Source organism: Suricata suricatta, chromosome 1 (genome assembly GCF_006229205.1).
Source record: "Suricata suricatta isolate VVHF042 chromosome 1, meerkat_22Aug2017_6uvM2_HiC, whole genome shotgun sequence".
In the NCBI taxonomy this organism is placed as follows: domain Eukaryota; kingdom Metazoa; phylum Chordata; class Mammalia; order Carnivora; family Herpestidae; genus Suricata; species Suricata suricatta.
The window spans coordinates 73,048,550-73,072,114 of NC_043700.1; the positions used below are offsets into that span (position 1 = coordinate 73,048,550).

General features: G+C 38.0%; 1 protein-coding gene across 1 annotated transcript in view; it reads left to right on the plus strand.

The window, feature by feature from the left end:
• The window catches only part of IQCM (IQ motif containing M), a 426,883-nt gene that overhangs the window by 59,248 nt on the left and 344,070 nt on the right, over nucleotides 1–23,565 (plus strand). Inside the window, exons 2-4 of the mRNA XM_029954957.1 lie at nucleotides 6,919–7,001; nucleotides 15,934–16,016; nucleotides 18,068–18,335. Coding sequence (XP_029810817.1) covers nucleotides 6,965–7,001; nucleotides 15,934–16,016; nucleotides 18,068–18,335 — 388 coding nt within the window. The 5' untranslated portion in view covers nucleotides 6,919–6,964. The remainder of the gene's footprint in view (nucleotides 1–6,918; nucleotides 7,002–15,933; nucleotides 16,017–18,067; nucleotides 18,336–23,565) is intronic.

Consider the following 23,565-nt stretch of genomic DNA (forward strand, 5'->3'; position numbering starts at 1 on the left):
AAAATAGATGTCAGGATTTACAGTATTTCATGATTTTGCTCAAATTTCTAGATCTAGCTCTTTAACATGAACGCGGCTGTCTGAGCACAGGCAAATTCCACTGGAACAGTTTAACAGTTCTGGCCTTTAATTTTTTTTATTTAATTTGTGGTAATTAACTTTATGGTGTTTTCATTGTTGTCTATAACTGTTTACACAATGTCCTAAACATCTCAGCAGGAGCTGCTTTATAAATCTGGTTTTCATTCTTTATTGTTATTTATAAAATGTTAATGTCTTCTATTTAAGGCATGTGTGATTAATAGCTGAGAGAACGTATTTTTATAACAGCACAGTTTTCATCTGAAAAATCATAAGAAACACAGAGTCCCAACATGCCACAATTATTGTCAAAGGCATAACTGCTTGTATTGAGATGTGAATCTTCCTAAGATATTTGGAAAACATTTCTGGTATAATAGAGTGCTTAAGAAATAGGGTACTGTGACATTTTTAAAAAATTGTTCCTGGACCCATGAATTGTATCTGCTATGTTTCTGACTAAAATTTCACCAAATTAAAATTTGTAAGTACAACTTCCAGTATTTTTAACATTTCAGTCAAGAAAACCATACTTTCCTTATTACCTGCTTCCCTGCCTCTTTCTTTCAGTATCTTAAGGTTAAATTGAAAGACAGAGTTTGAGGTGAGAAAAATGTGGAATAGTCTTGGCTTTTCTAAAACCAGTTTGCGTGTGTGTGTGTGTGTGTGTGTGTGTGTGTGTGTGTGTGTGTGATTGCTACTCAATTGGGCCAACGTAATTAGCTCCTTTTCTCATTTGGATAATTATGGTCTTCCTATCAGGCTAACTAGGTGCATAAAATTAAACAATTCCGTACATCACCTGGTGCTCATCGCCACACGTGCACTCCTTAATCCCCCACACTAGCTGTGGGAACATGGAAAAGTTGCTTCAACTTCTCTGAACCTCAGTTTCTCCAGGCAGTGAAATGAAATCCTAACTGCTTCCTGCAGCTGCTGGAAGGAGCAAACAAGATAGTGTATGAACCCACTTCCTCCCCCACCCCTCTTGCCTAGGAAACTCCTAATCACACTTCAGCCATCACTTCACAGATAACACTTTTTTGAGAAAACCTTTTATAATGGCCACCCTGTGGGACTTTAGCTGGCTTTTCCTGCTACATTTGGTGCCAGCACTATGAACTCTCCCTGTGTATGTATACATCATCAGTTGGAAGTATGTATTCGTTTCTTGGTCATTAATGTCAGTGTCACCCACAAGAGACCATCAGCTCCACTAAAAAAATGAACAAACAAGCAAAGTCCATTAGCCACACTGCAAAAAATCATTTGTTTTGGTGTCTGGTAGTTTTGGTTTTACTTTGTGTTTCTTTAATGACCAATGAGTTTTTAAGCCATCTTTTCACATGCTGATTTCCCATTTGAAAATCCTCTTTGCAGTGTCCATTGCAATCATTTGTCTACTTTTATATTAACTTTATGGTGTCTATCTTTTCCTTTGATTTGTCAAAGTTATCTATATTGTGTATGTTATTTTTGTGCTTATGATTTTGGAAAGTTCAGGGACTAAAAGTCAATATTTCAATTCTCCCTCCTAGTTGATCTCTTTACTGAGGTATGGCTACATCTGACATTGATTGCTTCCCTTTCCCCCACAAGTTCCTCCACCTGACCACTGTGGAATGATAATCTTATCTTATAACCCCAGGCTTCATCTCCTGTTGGTAAGCTTTGATCCTCAGTGGCCTTCAATGTGCATGTTCAAATATTGCCAAATCCTATTTTATACATCTCTGTATCAAAACCCTAAGACAACACAGAAAAACTATAGCTTATCGCCTGTGGCTCCGAAGGACCAGTTTTACACATTGAAGCCAAATGGGAAAGAATTTGTGTTTTACCTAAAGAGTATTTTAAATCATCATGTGCAAGTCTTCTCAGTTTAATATCTCCTTTTTAATGACTTGAGAATTGAGTTGAAATTATCTTTGGTGATTTGAAGACCTAAATATTTTATGTAAAACCAGAATATTTGGGACCTTCTAATTAAGTGCTGGTGTCCATGCAAGCCCACATGAAATAGAGCGTGATGTCTGTTTTATGAAGTCAAACCTTACTGACATCCACAAGGCACCTGTGAAGTCACTGCTTGGGCATCTCTGACCGTGGAGCCTTGGGGTTGGAGCTGGTGGCAGTGAGAGCTTTGTGGGGAGAGGGTCTGAGATTCTCTTAAGTGAGAACAGTCAGGCTTTCATGTGTTGTCCTCATTGACTTCTGAGAAAGTGTTCTTTTAAACATAGGTTGAAGCTGCTCTTTTAAGAATTGGGTGTCTGTTTTAAATCCTTCATTTATAGACAGTAATTCAGGAAGGAAGTGGAATTCCATGAGGTTACGTGGCTTGGCTGAGATCACACACTTTGGCAATGACAGAATCAGGACTGAAATCGAACTTTGCTATCTCCACAGTCCTCTGAGACTCTGATATTTGTGTCAGCTGGAGCAATATCCTAATGATTCAGTCGTGTCCTTTTCCTTCCTACTTCCTGGCTCTGAGAAGTATATTCATCCAAATTAATTAGACAATCAGAGGGAGGTTTCTGCGTGAGGAAAGGAGTGTGTTTGCCACTGTTACATGTGTTCCCCAGGATTCCAGCCTAGTTGATATTAATGATTGTGAATTCACAAAGTATCTTTTTTTCCAACTCATTTTATAGCCATCTCACTAATTTGGCTCATGATTTTAGTTATGCAGTTATACGTTTTTTAGTCTTCTATTCTCTGGGTATACCTTTTTACCCATTATGGATGTCTAATACTGGCTCTGTTATATTACTGAGTAAGGACTTGTTGTGTTTCATTTTCTTTCCCTGGCTCCTTTTTGTTTTCTCATTCCTATTGTTTGGTGCCAGCATATCTGATATCTGGTGGAGAACCAACGAGACTTGGCAGAGAGAAGTTAGGAAGCAAATCTGGAAAATGACCTGAAGGTCCTTGTTGTCTTGAAAGGAGAAAAAGTGGAGGGCCCACACTTATCAGGGAATGAAACAGGACAAGCGACAGGACCAAACCTGAGAGGGGGACCCTGGTGGCCAAGGGTTGAGAGCACACGAGGAGGGTTGCAACCAGGATGTGATGGAAAGAGGCGAGGCCTAGGCTACTTTCTTGGATATTCTGCTCAGAGGAGAGTAGAGAGCGACTGGAGGAAGGCACAAGCTCTTAACTTGACAGTTTTTGAGTTTTGGGGCCAGTTAGAATTACATACAAAAGCAGTGTAATGACATATTTTAGAAACTAATGGGGCCCTCCAGGTCTTCTTGCCCAACAGTTTTATTTTGCAAATAAGGGAATAAGGCTAAGAGAAGTCAAAGCAAGCCCCTTGGCTCGGTTCTGGATGGAGCTGTGGGATGACAGTCCTATATTTTTCATCCATATTTACTTAGTTGCAAGAGAGAGAAAAGCCCAAGGCAAGAAGCTGAGTTTTATTCTAAATGCATTTGAAAGCCATGGAAAGGGAATGATATGCTCTGATATATATTTAAGAAGACAACTCCTGCTGTGTGGAGAATGAATGGGAATAGGATTAGATTGGAAATCGAGAGAGAGCAGTTAGGAGGCTATTTCAGCATTCCAAGAATGAAGTGATTGTGACTGGGAGAGGAAAGATGAGGAGAAGCAGATGTATTTTGAAGTTAAAATGTAGAAGGCTTGATGGATTGGATGTGGTAGGTATAAATACAGGAGGAATCAACGTTTTATGGCGTGAGCCACAGGGTGGATATAGGTCCAATTTCTAACATGGAGAAGTGTGATCGAAGGTTATGAGGATTGCTTTTGTTCACCCTTATTTTGACTGTTGAAACTGCCTGTCTACATCGCTGGACCATGATGTGTTTCTCCAAGTCCTGCTAAACACACAGGGCAGTTTTTGTTTGTTTGTTTTTGTTTGTTTTGTTTTTGTCACCAGGATGCTTAATTATATAAGGTGCCGTGGTAAATTCTTACCAGTCATCTGCTTTGGAAGAATAAGCTAAGGCATTATGGTAGAGAAATGCTGTTTTCACTTCTATTTGCTTTTTTATCCACATAGAAATAGAATTAGAAACCCTTAGCATTTCTATAACCTGATAGGAGGGCCTTGAGTATCTACTGGAGGAGAAAGGGCAAAAGGATTTTTTTACAGATGTGCCTGAAAAGACATGAGAAGGTAGGGCATCCCTTTCCAGCATGCTGTTGACATAAACTCATTCCACAAACAGTGTTTGAAATCCTTCTAAATGCCAGGTCCTGTTTAAGGCCCTGGGACTATAGCAGGGAAGAAAAGAAGGTCCTTCCTTTATGAAAGTCACATTTCAGAACACTGCTTATGTCAGTGCCTGCCTCTAAATATTTCAGTGGTTTGTTGCCCATTTCAATAGCATATAATCTAACCCTCCGCGTAAATCAGAGCCATTACTCACTGTCCCCCAAAACATGTGCTTTCTCACCTTGCATTTGCTGTTTCTCTCACTCGCCTGCTTCTCTATCCTTCTTATCAACCAGTCTGACCCACTCGGGACAGATCTGATACTCAGTGCCTTACAGGTGGGCCGGCCAGCACCCAGTTCTAATTGGTTGATGCCTGTGCTGAACCAGTTATTGAAAACTTCACTATTACCCCAACAGACACCATTCCAGATTTTGCTTAATCTCCCTTGAACACTTTTCTTAGGTCACTTTCTTAGCCTTCAGTGGTCTTGTCTTCATTTGAACTCATGGGTTTATATCACTTATTTACAAAGCTCACAGACTTTCTTATGGCATCTGACATACAGTTGTTTGGATTTTAAAATTTTGACCTCTGTGTTTGCCTTTTCTTCCAAAATGGATGAAGTAGCCCCTGTAAAACCCAGATACTATATGTGCACTTATTAATTGAAATTGATCAATGCATCAGGAGGTACTCCACATTTCATAATGTCTGCTGGGGAGGTGAAGTGGAGAGGGACCCTATCTGCTGATGTTCTGTGCAGCTTATCTTGAAGCAATTCCATCCTCTAGGGCTTCGTCCACCCCCAGCTCCTGTCTCATTTACCCCCTATCACCTCAGCTTTGCAGGGGCATGACCATGCCAGCACCCCTTAGGATGCTTGGCTAGTTTTGTGCATTAAAAGGACCTTGGGACAGCTTGCTTGCCAGCCAGTTTAATGCAGGCTGACACTCCTGGCATACTGAATTAAGGTGGAGGAGCCAACCGCCCGAGAGAAGAGTCCATTGCTATGGAGATTAAAACAAGAAAATGACAGAGCACAAAACACCTCTATTTTCTTCTTATATTTAAATGGAAAGGAGAGAGTAATTAAGCCAGACCAGAAGATGTGTTTTGATTGTTAATTGCTAAGGGAGGTGCAGTATTTTAATTTGTCCCAGTTCATTTGTACAGTCAGGCAGATGAGGTACATGGTCTGTACTCTTGCCCACAGTATAATGTTGACAATTTGTGAAATAATCATTTTTGGATGTTCTGGATTTGTTATTTTAAAACTAACTACAATATTTTCCCCCGTCTGGGTAGAAGCTCAGGAAAAGTGTTATAGCCTTTTATCTAAGATCATGCAGCCATGGAGTCATGACTTCCATTGGGCCATAATGCCTTGTGCGTTTACTGAAATAATGACCAAATCATTTAACAGGTCTTGAATTCTTTGCCACAGTACTTTGCACTGATGCTCTAGTCAGCTAACTAAAATTATACCTGAAGTTTTAGAACAAGACGGTCTGTGAGACTCTGGAAAGCATTTAATATTCCTATTTCTAATTATAAAGCCATGTGAGCACACAGTAATATGTGTATAACTGACTCCCTGGCTGTAGGGACAACATTTGAAGCATTTTAGATAATCCTTTGGAAGAAGAAGGGCTCAGCTTAGGCAACACATTCATCAGCCTTTTACTGAGCACCTCCAGAATGTGATGCACTGAGCTGGGAATCAGGAAGTTCCAGGCAGAAGGCAGGGGCTCACTTTTCCAGCTGAACATTTGAATCTTTTGGAAAACTTAAAAAAAAATAGCACAGACCCTTAGGTCCCACTCTAGACTTTGATTTTATTTTTAACCATCTCCCACCAGCCAACTCTAATAGACATCCAGGTTTGAGGAGCCACTGATAAAAAGTGCAGTTTGGTTTTCAAGGCATTTAGAGTTTAATTGAGAATATAGGACTTCTATTTATATCTATCACTTTTTTTTAAGCTCCCTACGAAGAAGCATATAGTAAGTTTCAAGTAAGATGCATGGACATAATAACTACTGTGTTTACAAGCACAGGCCCCTAGAAGCCAGGGTGATCGTGGAGGAGGTAGGATTTGAACCCTATGCTGTAGGGATGTGTAGGACATAAGAAAACAAAGATGTGAGAACCAGGCATTCTGAATAGAAAACTAACATCAACCTAAGCTCAAGTGTGTTGGCTCAAGGCAAGGATACGTAAGGTATGTGCCTGGTATTAACTGGATATTAGTGGGAAAATAGTGAGAATTCAGAGGGGCCTCTGTAGGGACTTGGGCCTAAAGATCTGAATTTGAGTTCTCTGCATGCCACGAAATATATGCTTACTCTGACAAGTTGTTTCACATCTCTGAGCTCCAGTTTCCACATCTGCCAAAAGTGGGTTAAGTTCCCATCAGGTTGTTTGGAACTAGTAAGGTGATATGTATATAAGCACTTGGTAAACCACAGGGCCCCACCCAGTGCTGGCTTTTGTTGTTTGTCTTTTGGAGGGTCAGGCATTGGAGATTTTAGAGCAGAGGAGTGACGTATAAAAACATTAATCTTTCATCCCATTTTTTTCATGAGTAGGTGAAAGAAAAGCTAAAAACAAGTATTTATTATCAATGCATTATTTAATGTGATTGTGTTTAGGGACTTGGAGCCCAACATTCAAAAAAGATCACCCTGGCCACCCATCATGGCTGCTGGAGAAGCTACTCCTGATAAAGCAGAAGGTGAGTATGGCACTTCCCTAACGACTCAGGCACAATGCATGGTGCTCCAACAGTTTGGAGAGACTTCTAAATTAATCTCTGGAGCACTAAAGTTACAGGCGTACCTTGTAAGAGTTCACCACATTCCCTTTATTTAAATATAACCAGCCTTTGAGAGATCTATAGGAACTTTTAATTTAGTGTGCTGTCCAATAAGATGTTTACTGGCCACATTGCTTGAAATGTCACCAGTGAAACTAAGGACTGAATATTTAATTTTAATTAATCTTAATTTCACTATAATATAATTCATTAAAATATTTAATTCAGTTATTGGAAAACTTTTAACCATGTTTAGAGCATCTTAAGTATGTAAATATACTTTTGCAAGTAGATATTTTAGAAAACCTGAAAAGATTATTTTTGGTTAAAGGCTAGCATCTGAATAGAGAGGTGTATAAGTGTAAAATATGTATAGGACTTTTGAAGACAACCAAAAATAATGTAAATATCATTAAATTTTAATATCAATTGATGTTGAAATGATAATATTTAGATATATATTCTTTAAATAAAACATAACGGTTATGTATGTTATTAAAATTAATTTCATCTCTTTTCACTTTTAGAAACGTGACTACTAGAAAATTTTAAATTATATTTGGTTCACATTGTATTTCTTCTCTTAAAAAATTGTTTTTAGGGGCGCCTGGGTGGTTCAGTTGGTTAAGCATCTGGTTTCAGCTCAGGTCATGATGTCACGGTTCGTGGGTTCGAGCCCTGCATTGGGCTCTGTGCTGACAGCTCAGAGCCTGGAGCCTGCTTTGGATTTTGTGTCTCCCTGTCTCTCTGACCCTCCCCTACTCATGCTCTGTCTCTCAAAAACAAATAAAATACATAAAAAAAATTAAAAAAAATTTTTTAAATGTTTACTTATTTTTGGGAGAGAGAGAGAAAGAGGAGAGAGAGAGGAGCAAGTGAGCATGAGCAGGAGAGGGGCAGACACAGAATCTGAAGCAGGCTGCAGGCTCCGAGCTGTCAGAGCTGTCAGCACAGAGCCCAACATGGGGCTTGAACCCACAAACCATGAAGTCATGACCTGGGCCAAAGTCGGACACTTAAATGACTGAGCCACCCAGGCACCGTTCACATTGTATTTCTTTCAGAGCTAATCTAGACTTGGCAACACTGCAGGTAATCTTAAATTTAGGTTTAAGATGCCAGACTGAGAATCATAGAATTCTACATAGAGACTGGTATCATGAAGACTTCCTGTTAGGCTGCCTCTCCTTGGCTCCTGTGACCCCAGGCAGTGTGTGACAGAGGCCGGTCAGCTTCTATTCTGGGCTATAAATAGAGCACCATGTGGATTACTTCGCCCTGCTGGCTATCTGGATAATACAGCATATTTTTAAGATGGACAGGACAGAAGGGAAGAAGATCCATAAAGTAGAGGAGGAAGGGTCTTTCGTTCCATTTTGCCTTAGGGTCGTGCCCATAATTAATTAAATTATATGTGAAGTCTTGATACTGAGAGCTGGAAATTCCCCTGGATCTCCTTAGCAACCTAATCCCACTCTGGGAAAGATTAACACAGAGAGATTGTTTTGGAGGGAAGTACTGTAAAATCTCCCTTAGGTAGATAGGAAACCTTAATCAGCTTATTGCTGCAAAGACAATAAACCACTTGGCTAAAGAAGGAATAAAGAAGGTGGGGGAGTGAGGAAAAGTGTTTAAGAGACAACTCAACGAACAGCATTCGGATACATTGGAATTGAACAGTTTGGTATTCATGCAGAATGCGTTGTGGAAAAAATTGTCGAATATGGGTTTTAGGAGATGATAGCCATATGCCACTTGGAATTTGGTTTTTAGGGGGCCACTGGGTGGCCCAGTGGGTAAGTATCTAATTCTTGATTTCGGTTCAGGGCATGATCTCACACTTTGTGAGATTGAGCACTGCGTTGGGCTCTGCTGCCCCTTCCCTGCTTGCACTCTCTTTCACACTCTCTCAAAATAAATAAACTTTAAAAATATAAATTTTTTTGTGAAAAGAAATTAGACAAATTATGTTTTCTTCATTTATATGTAATGAAATTGAATATAAACTATTTTCTTTGAGGTTTCTCTTCAAAGAGCTTCCCTTTACTTTCTGGTTTCCACAACTCTTTGCCCCAGAAGGAATTCATCTTAGCTTCTCCTGTACCTTGTCTCTTAGCTTCTCCTTTCTCCTGACTTAACCCTGCCAGGCCTCTGAACCTGCTTGTAGAAGGATATCTTTCAGCACACACAGTAATATTCGAACCATTGTTAATTTGTTTTTTTTATTGTTTGCTGTGTGTTTATTTTTAGCTAAGGGATATTTCCTACAAAATGAAAACTTAGAGCTCAAATATGTAAAAGAGATAAGGTCTAAGCTGCTGTGATTGAAAGAAGGAAGGGCCCTGAAGGCACATGAAATTGACGAAGCACAGTTTTAAAACCACTGTCTTAGTCTGCATTTGATTCACTGTTTTATTTCTCTTGGGATATTTCTGTTTTAAACCTTATCTCTAATAATACGATGCAATGTCTCATATCTTTCAAGGGAAGTTCATACATTAGCAAGCTGGCAGTAGGGGGTGTTGGTGACTTACCTTGGCCTCCATCCATTTAGTGTATGCGCCATACTAAATGTTCTGACATTTATTTACATTTTTTTTCCCCCTGGCATTAGGCTCTAGTACCTAGAAGGCAGGGATACCTAATGTCCTATTTATTTCAACACATTAGCACCAAATCAGCACCAAAGTTAGCACATTTGGCATCTGGGACTTAGTAGGTGCTTAATTAACATATGCTGAACTAAATCTCATTGAGTCTGAGGTATTGCTTTTCTAACACCTGTGAAATCAGACACATAGGCACTTACTTTGACTATATAGGCAAAGAAGACCTTAGCCATATAGCCATACATCTTCGTTCAGGATATCTCCTTAGTAAATTTTTATGATGTCTGAAGAATGTAGCCTGTTTGTAGGAAGGATAAAAACTCTCTTAGTAAGGCCAGTTATTATTTTTTTATGACCCAGAAATTTTATTCTTATTCTTATTCCACAAGACAAGTGAAAAATTTCTACCAAATGTATTGTGAAAAAATGTTCATAGCAGTGTTATTCCAAACTTGGAAAAGCCTTAGTATCCATCAACAGAAGAATGGGTAAACAATTTGTATTAGTATTGTATTGTTTCTACAACAAATTACCAAACACATTTTTGCTAGTCCTTCGGTCTTTCTAGGGGCAGAAAAGATTCTTGCAATGATACAATCAAGAAATGGCCAATGACTTGTTCCCTGTCACAACTTCTATAATTAGATCTTCTTCTGATGTCTCCACTTCAGGGATTTATTAGAGCAGTTACATAGAACCTCTAAAGCATTAAGAGAAATATGAAGTTTTATGAATTATCAATCATAATAGCATTAAACTGATGATATATGAAGAGTGAGTTTTTAAAAAAATGTAAGAAAATATTTTAGGCTAGTGAAATCATTTGGCATTAGAAATTCATTATCTTTTCCCATAGAAATGTTAATATTTGTACTCATATTTTATGTAAGTAGTATAAGTATTTCAATCTCTTCCTGAACTTTATCATAAAATATTTGTTACTGCTTTGATGATGTTTTATCACTTTTGGGGGCTTAGTAACTTGAAGAATCCAAAATATAAAGAAATTATATTATTTGCAAACCTATTAGTTAATTAGTTTTGGATATAAAGAACTATAATAAGACTAGACTTAGAAAGTTGAAATTTATCTCTGTGCTACTGAAGAAATGCAAACTGACTAATGGAATTAATTATATAAACATGGTTGGAGAAAAGTTTAGCTCAATGATAGTAATACCACAGTAACTATAGTAATAATTGCTCACATTGATTGAAAGCTTATTATGTGCCAGTCTCTGTGCTAAGTGCTTTGTAACCAAGTGCAATTAAATCCTCAAAACTCTGTGCAAGATATATTCTTATTATTGTTCTCATTTTACAAATGAGAAAACAAAGGCTTAAGACAATAATAAAATAAGGTTCATGAGCAAATTGTAATTCAAGACCAAAATAGTGTGACTCGAGAATGAGAGCTCTTAAATGTCATTCTATATACTATGGATATGTATTTTCAAATAAAAAAAAGTCCCAGTTATAGATTTTTTAAAGAGAAGGAGCAGACCTTGACAACTTCCTCTTAATAATTGAAGTTCTAATGCACACTGGAATGTATGAAAGCTGCATGCTTATATACTTACCATATTATGAACAAAGAAACGGAAACTTCAAAGATTTTAACTGGATGGATTCTTAACATCAAAATTATTTAATTTCTTATAATTTTAGACTCATTTGTTGAATGTATAAATATCCTTAGAAATTATAAAGTTAAGGAGCACACACTAGAGCTCTGCCTTTTCTAAGGGACTGAGATATGAATTCTCTTGTGCTACCTTAAGAGTTTAACTTTTTGGTTCAAAGGCTAATTTTTAGTTGCAGTAGAAAATCAGAACAGCTGCCTCAGCCTCTTAAATGCCAACGAGGGCTTGGGATTGCCGACCTGGAGTCAGTGTATCTACATGCCTTTAGTTGGAGTCATTTTAGGATCTGTGAAAAGTTACTCTCTTTTGATGGTGGCTGCCTTTCTCTGCCACTTTAAGAACCATCCCAGGCCTTGTTCTGTTCAAGAACTTCATGGCCTCACTGTATGGGTTCACTGTGGCAGTCCCTCAATGAGTCAGAATCTACTTGCTGGCTCCAGAGAGGCCATCAGGTAGCTTCTCCACAGTTCAGAGGTGACACGTGGCTCTTGGTGATGGGGAGAATCAGACATGCTGGTTCATCAAAGATCCCAGCTAGGAGTAAAATTCTGACATGGGAATTTAACTCCTGTAAGGCCAATTTATAGTTATGTTGGGGAAAATCAGAACAGCTCTGTCAGGACATTAACTTACATTAATGGCTCAAGATTGACAGCTCGAAATGAAAGTATCCTGGTCTATTCAGGCAGCTATAACAAAATATCATATTCTGAGTGGCTTATAAGCAACAAAATTTATTTCTCATAGTTTTAGAGACTGGGAAGTCTGAGATAATGGTGCCAGCAGATTTGATGTCTGATGAGGCCTGCTTCCTCACCGATGGATGTCTTCTCACTGTGTGCTCACAGGGTGGAAGGGTCTACCTACCTCTCTGGAGGCTTCTTCCTTAGGGCACTAATCTCGATCCTAAGGGATCCACCTTCATGACCTAATCACTTCCCAAAATCCCCACTTCCTAATACCATCCATCAGGCTTTAGGTTTCAACATAGTAATTTTTGGGGAATACAGACCTTTAGTCCATAGCAGAAAGTGGCAGTGAAGTACAAATATTTCACTAGAGTGACCAGGCAAACCTCATTGGAGTCTTCGGTACTCACAAGGAGTGCACGGCATCAGGAAAAGAAGCAGATGTGTTGGGAAACAAACAAATAAACAAACAACCAGGAAGCAACTCAGGAGAGCGGCTCCCGGGTGGACTTCCAGCTAGGCTGACTTCAGTAGGCATTTGGGCCCTTTGCATGTCAGAGCTTTGCCTTTACATGAAGACTAGATCATCTTCAAGGTCTGGTTTGGAATGAAGACATGGTAGTTTCACCAAAACCCAGTGACTTAATCATCTCATATATGAATAAGTTATATTGTTTGTTATGTATATGACACATGGAGGTACTGTAATTATAAGGCAAGTTCCATTGGTCAGGCGGATGGATTTGAAGGAGGAAAGCTCATCATGAGAGGAAGATAAAGAGGACAAGTTGTGAAGTCACCCCTCAGCGTATGTTACTGTCTTTCCTCTGGGAAGTACATGGTCTGGTTAGAAGACCCTACAAAGTGGGTTTAGATTTTAGTTCAAATTTGACAGACAGTTTTAATTCCTGCACTCCTGTCTTTTCCATGTGGGGATAGTACATCTTACGGTTTAAGTGATGACATTTATAATGAAATATTTTATGATTCACGTGTGACTTTGTGCTCTGATCTGTACAAAGAATATGTATATTTTTCCAAAAGCACATGCATGAAGTCTTGACAAGTATTTTTTTATTGGAAAGAATGAAAAAAAACCACCAATATGTAAATCCTTAGAAATATGTAAATAGTTCTGAATGTGGGGAGATACAAAGGCAAGTGTGGGTGGACAGGGAGATTTGAGTTTGACATGACTTACATATACCACTTTCTATGGCATAGGTAAGAGTAGGAGGGAAGAAGCCTGATAGCAAGAAAAAAGATGCTGTTTTTTTCTAGAATGACTATAGAGAGGCAATTCTAATGCCCATTGATGGGACAACTAAGTAGATGTTTTTCTTCTAACCCAACACTTTCAAGGGGGTGCTAGAGTCCAGTTGTCTCTCTCTGTTATTGGTAGGTTCTTCCCCATGCTTTAGTCCTTGGGATGGCATTGCCCAAAGGAACAGCTACCTGTGACCCCTGAGTCTACATGGGGAAAAGCAAGGGGAGATTTGGTAAAGGCATGAAGAAAAAACTTGTCTTCAATGTTTTGTTATGAAAATTTCAAACATATAGGAAGCTTGAAAGAATTTTAAATTAACACCTATAGGCCTATCACCCAGTTCTTACCATGAATATTTTAATATTTTTGATTTATTTCATATCCATGCATCATCATGCGTATCATAGTCAGAATTCATTACTTGTTTATATTTTTCTTCTGTTGGTATAAAATGTACAACAAACGAAATGCCAACATCCTAGACATATATTCACTGAGTTAATTACATATGACTGTGATCCACTCTGTATCAAAATATAGAATGATTACTATTACCTTAGAAATTTCCTTCATATTCCTATTCAGTCAATACATGCCACCCCCCACCAGAAAAATCACTGTTCTTTTTTTTTCCTCCCATATGATAGCAGTGTTTGCACTAGAACTTCATACAAGTTGAATCATAAAGTATTATATTTGTATGTGTGTGTGTGTGTGTGTGTGTGTGTGTGTGTGTGTTTAAGGATGCTTGCTTTGCATGTTTTTGAAATTCGTTCATGTTGCTGTGTGTGTCAGTAGTTTGATTCTTTTTTATTGCTGAGTGGTATTTTATTGTGTGAGTATATGACAGCTTGTTTGCTATTCTCCTGTTGATATATAATATCTGGGCTGTTCCCAATTGGGATCATTATGAATAAAGCATCTATGAGCATTCCTGTACAACTCTTTTGTAAATATATATTTCATTCTCTCTGATAAATACCTAGGAGTGGGATTGCATAAGTCACTGGTTAGGTATGTATTAAGTTTTATAAGAAATTGCCATATCTTATTTTACATTTCTACCAGTGACATGAATGTCCCAGTAGCTCCAATAATATTGGCTGTTATCAGTGTTTTTAATTTTAGCCATTCCGTGAGTGTGTGGTGAGTATGACCTGAATGTTTGGGTCCTCCTGAAATTGGAATGTTGAAATCCAACCCCCAAAGGTGATGGTATTAGAAGGTTATTAGGTCATGAGGGTGGGACCCTCATCAAAGGGTTTAATGGAATTGGTACTTTTATGAAAAAGAGGCCCCAGAGAGCTCCCTAGTCCTTTCTACCATGTGAGGATGCCCTCACCTGACCATGCTGGCACCCTGCTCTTGTACTTCCAGTCTCCAGCATTGTGAGAAATAAGTGTCTATTGCTTGTAAGTCATCTGGCCTGTGGCGTTTTGTTATAGCAGCCCACATGGAGTAAGACAGTATTTCATTACGGTTTTGATTCTTGTGAAGACGAAGTTTGTAATTGCTTAAAATTTGAGTGGTTGAAAAGAAGAGAGAGAAAAATCTTGTTCCTAAGAATACTAGAAGAGGTAGAGTTATAGGAATGGGGAGCACAGTGGCCAGACTGGAAAGCCAATTTGAATCAATAATTTGGTAATATATTTAAATTTTACTGAGTCCAGGTTAAGAAGATGAAGCCAAGAAACTCTTTCAAATATCAGAATCAGCTAATAATGAAGGAAATCCTGAAGGAGGAAATTTTAGACAATACTAAATGAGAATGATGTAGTCTATGTTCATGCTGTAGAATTTTTAAATTATTTTTTTAACATTTATTTTTGAGAGACAGAGAGAGATAGAGCATGAGCAGGGGAGGGGCAGAGAGAGAGGGAGACACAGAATCTGAAGTGGGCTTCAGGCTCTGAGCTGTCAACACAGAGCCTGATGCAGGGCTCGAACTGATGGGCCACTGAGGTCATGACCTGAGCCAAACTTGGATGCTTAACTGACTGAGCCACCCAGGTGCCCCTACATGCTGTAGAAATCTATATGTAGTTCTGGATAAAAAGAATAAGAATCTTAGGACGATATAAATAAGAGTTACTATAATGTTACTTATTTGTATTTGTGTAGTTTTTTTTATTTCAAATGCTATCCATACTCAATAAACCTATTGAGTTTATTTTGTAGTTATAATTTTAACATCTAGATGTAAGGTAAATATTCTTAAAGAAATATACAGCCATATGAATGAGTCATCAGGTATAGAAAATACACTTAGATTTGTTAGTAATTTCTGTGCCCCAAACATGAATCATATATGTATATGTATAGTTCTATATAGTAACATTTAGAGAACTTGAAGAGCTGAAGGAGATTTTAATTGTGTGTGTTTTGTTTGGTTTCCTGGACTTCAGTAATTTAGGATAATCTACCTTACCACTCTCATCATTATAAGCTAATGTTTTTTAAGGTAAAACATTACATTGAAGGAGTATTATGTGAACTTCTTTTGCATCCACTTAAAATCCTCTTGCATCCACTTAAAATCCTCTTGTAACACTTACCTTTTATAATATCTAATCTCATAGTTTTGCCATTTGTGATCAAGAAAGTACATTAACTACTTAAAAAAATTTTGTGTTTCTGTTTTAGGTCCCTTATTAGAGATTACCAAACAGGATTTTCTTCAAGAAGCAAAAACTCTCATTGCCCAACATTATGAGAAAGTAAATGAGGTTAATGCTTTTCATTTATCTAACTTATTTTTCAGGAAACTAATAACTATTTTTGTATACTACACTGATTGTTCCAAATGGTTGCATGAACCCTAATAGATTCTGAATAGAAAAGAAAATGAAATCTTTACTAGCTATAGAAATTGATTTTAGATTACATTTAAAAATAAGATTTTTTATGACTATACAGATTATTTAATTACATATATATTTGATTTGCACATTTAATCCAATTTTTAATGTTTTATTTTAATGAATTATAACAAAATTTGAATTAACTATCTCAAATAAATATCCATCTTTAAACATTATTAGATGAAGCTAACCTGGAAAATATACTGTGAGATGTGTCTTTCCCATGCCCCAAGAATGACATTCTCCCCTGAATCTTCTTTCATATCACTTTCCACTAGAGCTCTTTACCAGTCTGATCATTCCTTGAGGGTGGTGACTCTTTTTTGACTGTTGCATCTCCAACAACAAGCTTTGTGGCTGGCTCAATAAATATTTGCTGAATGGCATAGATTTGGAAGATGAAAAGGAGTGTAAGCGAATGGGTCAGCGGTGATACTGGAGTCAGCACAGGATGAACTGTTAGAGAAAAACATCTGCAGAGGAGATGAGAAATTGTAGGGGAGCAGCAGCTATTGTGAGAAATGGGTCTTTGGGAGATAAGTGAGGGAAGGGGATCTTAGGATGGCTTACTGTGTGCTACACTAAACTATTGCTTTTTGAACACTTAAAAAATTAATGTTTATTAATTTTTGAGAGAGAAAGAGAGAGAGTATGAGTGGGGGAGGGGCAGAGAGAGAAGAATCAGAAACAGGCTCCAGGCTCTGAGCTGTCAGCGCAGAGCCTGATGAGGGACTTGAACCCATGAACCTTGAGATCATGACCAGAGCTGAAGCTGGATGCTTAACTGACTGAGCCACCCAGGTGCCCCTTGAATACTTTTTTTAAAGACTGAATTTTAGATAAGGACTTTAAATATATTTAAATGCTTGTAGGGGAGAGGAATGTAATTACATATGTTTCTTTTTTTTTTTTCAATATTTTATTGTCAAATTGTTTTCCATACAACACCCAGTGCTCGGTTTTAATTTTGTAATCAACATTGTTAACATTTCTTAATTAATTGTTTTCTCTAACCAATTAAAAATGATTTTAAGTTATATTAATTTCACTAGTAGAAACATAGGTTGAAAACTAGTTTAAAGAGTTAGATAGATGTATTTTAGAAACTTGACCTTTTTAAATAATTTTATGCAATCGTAAGAGCATACTCTTCCATCTTTGGTTGCTTGGCAAAACATAGTACTAGTCTATTAAAATATTTTTTATTGGCATTTTGAGTTGGGAACAATTTAAATTTGTCTAAATCTTTTTTTCTGGAGGGAGTGAGGAGGACAGGGAACCATAGCTTGCTCAATGGGCCAGGAGAATGACTACAACAGTTACAGTTGTTTGGATAATTACTTGTTGGAGACCTGGGACTGTATTATTTTTTTTGTTGTTCAAGGTGGCCAAAATTAAGAAGGAATTAAGTGATTTAAAGGATCTGAAATACATATCTAATTATTAATATGCTTTTCTTGAGAACCTACTTCCAGTAAGAGCTGTGAGTTCTGGTTCAACAGACAAAAAGGTTTGGGAGTGTTAGAGTTTTATGGACATTTGAAAATTCTTCAAAGATGCTAGAAAAATAGTAAACTCTTAATATGTCTACTGTTTGAAAACTTCTATTATAAAATGGACTTTAAATCTGCATTTGAAAATATCACATATAGGGAGAAAATTACGATTTTAGAATTTTCATTTTTTTTTTGAAGTGAAATCTAACCCTCTTGTTAAGGACTTTTGAAGAACTGTAAAGGATAACATCTACTTTATCTGACTACTGTCATGTGCTTTATAGTAAATGGCTTATATAGTGAAGGTACTCTATAAAATGCAATGAGTGGATATAATTTTATTATAAGATGTATTGCATAATTTTCATATTATACAATTAATATTAAAATTTATTAAATTTATTTTTGTTTTACTCACAGAATAAAGTTCAAAGTACTTCTATAAATGTTTTTAGAAATAAACATCAAAAACCAAAATCTGGAAAATTCATACCTTTGGAGATTAAAAAAAAGGAAACCCTTGATGGGGTCCAGGAACTTTGGATGGCACACAAAAAGATTTGTTTTCCCAAACGTCTGTTCAAGAAGGAACATTTTGAGGAAACCCCACAACAAACTTCTTTTAAGGAGCCATGCATGTTTGGTATAAAGAGAGAATTCAAAGACCCAATGGATCTAATTGTGAAAGGTAAGTTTTTGGTGGAGCAGAGAATTTCAGTAAACCAAACTGTTTGCTTGTGGTGTGCTTTTAATGGAATTTCCTTGTTGAAACAAAAGCCCATACTTTAATTAAATCTTAGCAATGGGAGGTAGGGAGGCATGATTGACAGATTACTAAGATCTGGGGACCACCAAATTGAAAGGAGAGTACACTAATGGGAAAGAGGGATTTATTTGGACAAAATTGCACCTATCTCTTCCAACAGAGTAATTTCTTCTGATACAAGTTTTCAGACCATGTAGTTCACTGTTACTAAAGCAGTGAGAGGTTTATGGCTTTGAATTCTGTTGTTGGGCAGGGTAGATAGGATAGGCAAGCCGTGAGTGTGTTCCCTCCAAACCCTAAATGGATTTTTAGGAACTGTAGAATTTTCCTTAAGAAAAATTATAGTAAAGGTTTATTTTTTATCAGGAACTTGGTAAGATGGAACCTGGAATTCTGATTAAGCAAAGTGATATTGTTTTCTTGAGACCAATGTCCAGAAAAAATGAATTTTTAATTAAAAATTTTTATGTTTATTTTTGAGAGAGAGAACATGAACAGAGGAGGGGCAGAGAGAGAAGGAGACAGAATCAGAATCTGAAGCAGGCTTCAGACTGTGCTGTCAGCCCAGAGCCCGATATGGGGCCAAACTCACAAACTGTGAGATCATGACTTGAGTCGAAGTTGGATGCTTAACTGACTGAGCCATCCAGGCACCCCATCCAATTAGATAAATTTTAAAAAATGCCTTTACTACTTAAGATTCATGTTGAGGATAAATATATACAGAGTTCTATGAAATGCTATAAGAAAGAACTGTTTGCTATCACCAATTTTAACTTGGCTATCACCAATTCATTTGAACAAATAATTCCTAAAGAAAGATATTGAGGTTTCTAGACTGGAAAGTTGGGTAGTTAGACATCATTAAGTTGAAATTGGAATGGAGAAGGACAAGTGGAATTTAGGCAGATGGAGAAAGGGATGGGAAAAATAATGAATTGAGTTTTAGATCTGCTAAACAGACATGAATATGGAGATAACCATTAGGAAGTTGGAATTGGAGATCTGGCAGTTAAAGAGAGAGAGAGAGAGGTGAAGAATGAAGACTGATGTTGAGGGTAACTTCCATGATGTAATTGTGAACTTCATGCATTTGTTCAATCAACATTTACTTATATGTGAGATGTATAGAGACAAAAGATATGCTACTTACCCTCAAGAAGTTCAAACTTGATACTCGAGAAAGAAGAAAAGTTATATAGAACTCTGACTAGAGTCAGATGGTCAACTTCTACATGGACCTGAAATGACTTTTTATGACTGAAATAAAGATTCAGGAATAATCAGAGATGAGACTTGACATTGGAGAACTTTGAATTTTGGCCTAAAAATAATGGGGACCATTCATATATTTTTTTAGTTTTAAGTTTATTTAAGAGAGACAGAGACAGAATGAGTGGGGGAGATGTAGAGAGGGAGGGAAAGAGTGAATCCCAAGCAGGCTCCATGCTGCCAGTGCAAAACCCATGAAATCATGAGACCATGACATGAGTCAAAACGAAGAGTTGGATACTTAATGGACTGAGACACCTAGGTGCCCCACCATTCAGATGTTTTAGTGAAAAGCTGTAGCAATCACATTTGCATTTTTAAAGCATTTCTGACAGCAGAGATGAGGTGTGATGAATTTTGGAGGCACAGGGTCTGTCAATGAGGGGACCAATTCATATGAGCAAGGATGACTTGAATTAAGGTAGTGACACTGGGGACAGAACTAAGGGGAGAGATTTTAGAGGTATTTGAGAAGTAGAGTTTCTAGATTTGGTCAGCACTGGGTGGAACAGAAGACACAGGGGAAGAGCTATGGGACTCACTGGCATAGTTATTTGTACTAAGCAGCAGCATGGGAACAGATGCAGGAAATTAAAGGATTGGAGATGCAACTTACATAATGATAAAACTGCCACCAGCAAGAAGTCAGAATCTAAACCACGTATGTACTGAGCTTTGTTGTTCTAGGTGATGAAATTGGGAAACAGTGTTATTGAATATGTTGGTGGTTTTGGCTGCCTGTGGGAAGTTATTATATAAAAGAGATGAACTAATAAAAGTATTGGCTGATTTGCAAGCAGAAATGAAAGGGCATAGAGTGGTGGTAGGTATCTGAGTCCTTGGTTTTGAGCAAATGTATAAGACTTATCCTTGCAACAAAAATCAGATTAAGGGTGTGTCCTTCCTAACCCAGCCCATTTTCTCAGATCACCTCCAGGCACTTACTACAAAGTTGAAAGACTACATCAAGGGGTAAAGAAATGAAGATGCAAAAGAGATTTTAAAGCTATGCTTAAAAAAAGAACTTAGAATGTGGTTATTGGCATGAAGAATTAATTAGAAGAAAATGGATTAAAAAACCTAACAAATATTTTAGAGAATATTATTGCCAAAGAAACCAGGAACTTTGATTTAGTAAAATGTTCAAAAGTAAAATAACCTGGCTTTATTTGGAAGTGACCCACAAAAGCTGTAGTCTCTCCAAGGAGGATAATAGCAAGAGGTAGCTAACAAGCAAAGAAAAACCTTCCCAGAGTAGATCCAGAGAGCACTAAAAAAATGAATAAAGGAGTGTACTTCTAGGACAGAATCATTGTATACTTAAAGAACTATCCCACCTCCAAGTTAGGGGGTCTCTCAGTGCCTCCCCAGCAGGATTCTCTAACTTCTTTGGTCTGGTGATGTGGGGAGCGGCGCGAGAATATGCCTGGCCGGCCACTTTTACCGATTGGCGTTCTTCACTGGATCCCTTCTCACTTAGCCCCACATTGGGCGCCAAATGTCTTAGCCGAAGCCAGGTCCCGGCGGGCTCCTCCCCGGCATTCAGCAGCACCTGTCTCGTCCGCCCCTACCAGCAGGGTGGAAAATCCTCGTGGGTTCTTTTCCTGAGGGAGGGAGAGAAAGGGCAGGAGGGAGACGCACAGAGAGTGGAGACAGCACATGGTTTCTGATCAAGCCTCTTCTTTATTCAGCAAACACCGTATCTTATAAAGCTTTTAAGGAGGGAGAACAAGGCAGCTGACCTAGGTCGGTTGCTAGGAAACAGGGTTCAGGGATTAAGCCTGGAGTAAAAGAGGAACCAGACTAAATTGTTTTAGCACAGCGCCTGAGGGGCTGATACTACCCTGCCTGCAGGCGGTTGATCTTTGATCTTCTGGCTTCTCCTGACAGGGAGTGGTGCTCCCCTGCCTATTTTTGCAACTCCTCTCAGGAAGTGACGTATCTGGCTAGCAAATGGCCAAGCAGCTGAATCTTTGCCGCTTCCCACATGGTGATGGCTATATGTCTTGTCTTTTTTCCTTTCACCAATGGAGTTTTTACTGAAGTTATCCTATACCTCCCCCACTGCTGGATGTTGTATGCTTCTGGGGAAAAGTGAAAATAATTTTATATTTTGTATATATTGTTACTTGCCAGAAGAAGCCACACCTTGATCTGATGGAGAAGGCTGCAAATAGAGATTCTGGACTTCGAGCTGAATATAGTACTTTGGATGAACTATAGGTTATCTCCTTGGGGGAGAGGAAGAGTGTATTTTGTCAGGGAATAAGAATGGATGGATATTTGATCAAAAGGGCTGACTATGGCAGAGACTAGCTATGTATTTATCAAACTTATTACTGTATCCTTTCTTCCTGGGCGCTTGGGTAACACATTTCTCATGTTCCTTACAGTTAGGTGGAGCTATGTGACTAAGATTCGACTCAGTGGATTATAGTTAGAAGTGATGCTTATCCAAAAAGTGCCTTTTGTTCTTTTCCCAACATGGTCTCCCACATTTTCAAGTATGAGGACTCTTTTTCAGTACTCTTAAAACGATTGTAATTTCAGTGGTAGAATGGTAAAAGCGCTTTTATGAATTAATTATTTATTTATTTAAAAATATTTTCTGTTACACAGAACTTTTTAAAAAATTTTTTTAATGTATTATTTTTGAGGCAGAAGGAGAAAGGCAGGGAATGAGGGGCTGAGAGAGAGGGAGAAACAGAATCTGAAGCAGGCTCCAGGTTTTGAGCTGTCAGCACAGAGCCCAGCACAGAGCTCAAACCCACAAACTATGAGATCATGATCTGAGCCAAAGTCAGACGCTTAACCAGCTGAGCCACCCAGGCACCTGTACAAGTGCTTTTTAATAACTGTCAATTGAAAAATTTCTATTGAGATATTCAGTAAATATATAAAACTCAGTATGGGGAGTATAAAAGGGAAAGAAAATGGTCATGACTTGCTCCCTCATGGAACTTGTAGACTATCTGGGGAAACAGATATCAATTAAATAATCATTTATATGAAGTTGAGTTGAGAGTATATGACAAGTGAATGGGGCCTGGCCTGGGGTCAGCAAAGGCTTTTTAGAAGAAATGACAATTAAGCTAAGCTATGCCAAATGAGGAAGAATTACTAGGACAAGAAGTAATTCCAGCTTGGAGTTCTGGGTCATGGGAAAACCATTTACAATGGCCCAAGGGAGGGAAGCACAGACATAATTTCAAAGGAGTGCAAAAAGAACTCATGTGGCTGCAGTTCTAAAAAGGAGTTGGAGAGGGGTAAACTGTAGCTGTCAGAAAGATAGGACCTTGTAGTCAGTGCTACAAATGTTTATTAACTTGCTGTAGTGGGGCAGAGCGAGGAAGCCTGATTTATATAGCCTTTGCCAATTTCCATGTGTACATAATTTAATGCAGCCAATTTTGAGCTACCAATGTTACATCAACAATCAGGAGAGTTGGGAAGAGATGTGTACCATCTGTTCTTTCGATAGCTGTGGCAAACACCTTTCACACACCACTTGAAATCTGCTTAGGCTTACTTCTTATTCCAGCTACTGCAGTAGAGACTGCTTCCTTCTCCAGGCTTCCCTGACTCCTTCCCAGCTTGGGACACAGACAGAAATGGGCTCAACACTGACATATGAGCAACCAGGACGGGAGGATAAGAGCCAATGGATAAATGTTTTCCCCCTTCCTTCTCTGGAGAGAATGGTCTCACTTACACTCTATAAAGCTTCTCAGAAAGTCGTACTAAACAGTTAAGCAACCAGTTTCTTATAGTGATGGTCAGCTCAAAAAGGATTCTAATATTACCTCTTTCTTTCTTTCTTGTTTTATTTCCTCATTTTTCATTCCTATTCCTTGAGCTCACTTTCTTAAAATACCTTCTT